The sequence below is a fragment of the Penaeus monodon genome, chromosome 8 (genome assembly GCF_015228065.2).
Source record: "Penaeus monodon isolate SGIC_2016 chromosome 8, NSTDA_Pmon_1, whole genome shotgun sequence".
NCBI lineage: Eukaryota > Metazoa > Arthropoda > Malacostraca > Decapoda > Penaeidae > Penaeus > Penaeus monodon.
Genome location: NC_051393.1, coordinates 28,195,430 through 28,197,929, shown reverse-complemented (window position 1 = coordinate 28,197,929; position 2,500 = coordinate 28,195,430). Strand labels below are relative to the sequence as shown.

The window sequence follows — 2,500 nt, the reverse complement described above, 5'->3', positions numbered from 1 at the left end:
TGTGAGGAAGGAAGTGTTGATTACGGTGCACAGACTTCGATTCTGGGTCGGTCAGCATTGTTTACGGAATCGTGTTTGTTGTTGAAAGAAGAACACGGTGATTTAGAATTTATTTAGAATTTAGAATTTATCATACTTCCTTGCTTTTCTCCGCATAACTTCCAGCTGTCTATTTATTGTTTTTCTTCATCCCTTTTGTCTATCTTCTTTCCACACACATTGTCTAATATATCTTTTTTTCCCCAGGTCTTGCGTAGTTGGCGTTGCCCCCACAATGGAAAACACTTTCGCTCCATTTCCTAACCAGCGCGACGTCCTGAAGCTAAGTCTCAGTCAGAGAAATTTCGCAAGAGACATGTATTTGGTAGGTAATTGGTACTTGCAATGATTTCGATTTGAATGTTTAGCCCATGCATCCTATGTTTTAATCTATGAAGAAATTTGGTATATAGAGATAATAACTTCATCATTGTCATGAGTTTATACTTGTATCAGTATTAGCAATTTTGTTTAGTTGTTTACTGTCTGTCAGTATTTTTTGTAGATTATAATTATCTATATTTATTGACAACTAACACTCATTTTAGGTCTGCATATTGTCATTGCATAAATAATGTTTGTATCAATTTCAGGAGAATAAATTACACATAGTGTTCATGAGAATGAATAGTTTTCCCTCATTTGCGCAGAAACTGGCCCGCAGTTCCCCAGGCAATATATTCTTCTCGCCCTTCACCATCATGACAGCGCTCGGCATGGTTTACTCGGGAGCCCAAAGGAACACCGAGCAGGAAATGAAGACAGTCATGAACTTGTCTCAGGACAGAATTAGTCTTCATAGAGCGTTCAAGGACGTCATAACAGACTTCCAAGTATGTGATTATAATTAGTTGTCTCTGGAAACAACTCATATATATATAGATACATACATACATATACAGATAGCTTGGAAGAAAGCTAGTCTGAAGAATACACAGGTACACTTATGTAGCTAGTTGATATATGGATATGTGCACATAGACGAAAATAGATACAGATTCACATTTTCTGTCTCTATTTTCTATTCCCTTTTCTATTCATATTTTCGCAAAGTCCATTCTCCTTCCTCCTCAGAAAAAAGGCGGACCATTCGAACTATGCACGTCGAACATAGCTTACGTCCCCGATAGCGTACAATTGCTGCCGAACTACAAAGCCATCCTGTCCAACACGTATCAGAGTTACGCCAAATCTGGTAACTTTCATAAACCCGAGTTACTCAGAGAGGAAATTAATGACACGGTGAAATCTCAGACAAACTCGCGTATTTTGGAACTCATGCCCGAAGGTGACATTCTGAAAGTGTTGATTAGTTTTCCTGTTCCTTGTGAGAGATGTGTTTGTTTTTGGGTGTATGGGATATGTATGTTATTTCAGACAAATAGGTTTGTGGGCTGATTAACAGGTGAAGATACTGTTGCATATGGGTTAATATACTGCAAGTTTTCGATATTTGTTCTGATGAAATACAAACGAAAATAATAATAGATTAAGAAACATGCGAACCAAGGAGCAGCCACGTAATTAGCAATATAATATTCTCTTTCGAACAGGAGTGATAGACGAAGATCTAAAGATTCTACTCGTAAATATTGTCTACTTAAAAAGGCCTGTAAAAAAAGGGAAATTTTCTATCGACACAAAAAAGGAATTTTTTTTTTGGCTTTCGGAAGAAGAAAACATAAAAGTTCCCATGATGCACATTTCAGAATCTTTCGATATGGTCCACCACAAAGATCTTGGTGCTACTGTCTTTATTTTGGGTTTTAAAAAGGTTTTGTCTGTAAGGGGGTATGTAAGGTAATCCATACACACCACACGCACACACAAACACCAAACACACACCCCCCCCACACACCCACACACAACACACAAACACCCCACAACACACACCCCCCACACACACACTAGCATAAACATATTTTATAATAAATTTATGATATGTATGTTGTATATGTATGTGGTAATGTATAACACACCACACCCAAAACACACACACACACACACACACACACACACCACACCCACACAAACACGCAAAAAAAAAACACAAACCCCAAAAACAAAAACGCAAAACCACCTACCTCCACCCGTATCAACACACGTACCGTACCCCTTTTTCCCTCTCCCCTCGGGGTTCGGGCTGAGATGCGATCGCCCTTCCCTGGACGGACGGCCTGTCCGAGATGGAAGCCAAGATAGCGGACATGGACCTCGGCGACCTGGAGAAGGCGATGGGAAGCTGCAAAATAGCGGTTTCCCTTCCGAGGTTCAAGATGCTGGAGACGATTCATCTCACTGATCTTCTTATCGAGGTGGGTGGCTGTGAGACGATTAGCGATTGTTATAGCCCTGGCAAGAACATGGGTGATTTATTTGTTATTAATATTAATGTTCATTTATGATTAATATTGATATTGATTTCACTGTTATTATTATTTTGCATGTGTTTAAAAAAAAA

General features: G+C 39.0%; 2 protein-coding genes across 2 annotated transcripts in view; both read left to right on the top strand.

Moving 5' to 3' along the window:
• The window catches only part of LOC119576280 (serpin B3-like), a 56,973-nt gene extending 55,376 nt beyond the window's left edge, over nt 1-1,597 (top strand). Inside the window, exons 2-4 of the mRNA XM_037923879.1 lie at nt 247-364; nt 690-872; nt 1,114-1,597. Coding sequence (XP_037779807.1) covers nt 275-364; nt 690-872; nt 1,114-1,437 — 597 coding nt within the window. The 5' untranslated portion in view covers nt 247-274 and the 3' untranslated portion in view covers nt 1,438-1,597. The remainder of the gene's footprint in view (nt 1-246; nt 365-689; nt 873-1,113) is intronic.
• Nucleotides 1,538-2,500, top strand: part of LOC119575925 (leukocyte elastase inhibitor-like) — a 3,766-nt gene continuing 2,803 nt past the window's right edge. The window contains exons 1-3 of the mRNA XM_037923457.1: nt 1,538-1,559; nt 1,749-1,802; nt 2,188-2,354. Of these exons, the coding sequence (XP_037779385.1) occupies nt 1,538-1,559; nt 1,749-1,802; nt 2,188-2,354 (243 nt within the window). The remainder of the gene's footprint in view (nt 1,560-1,748; nt 1,803-2,187; nt 2,355-2,500) is intronic.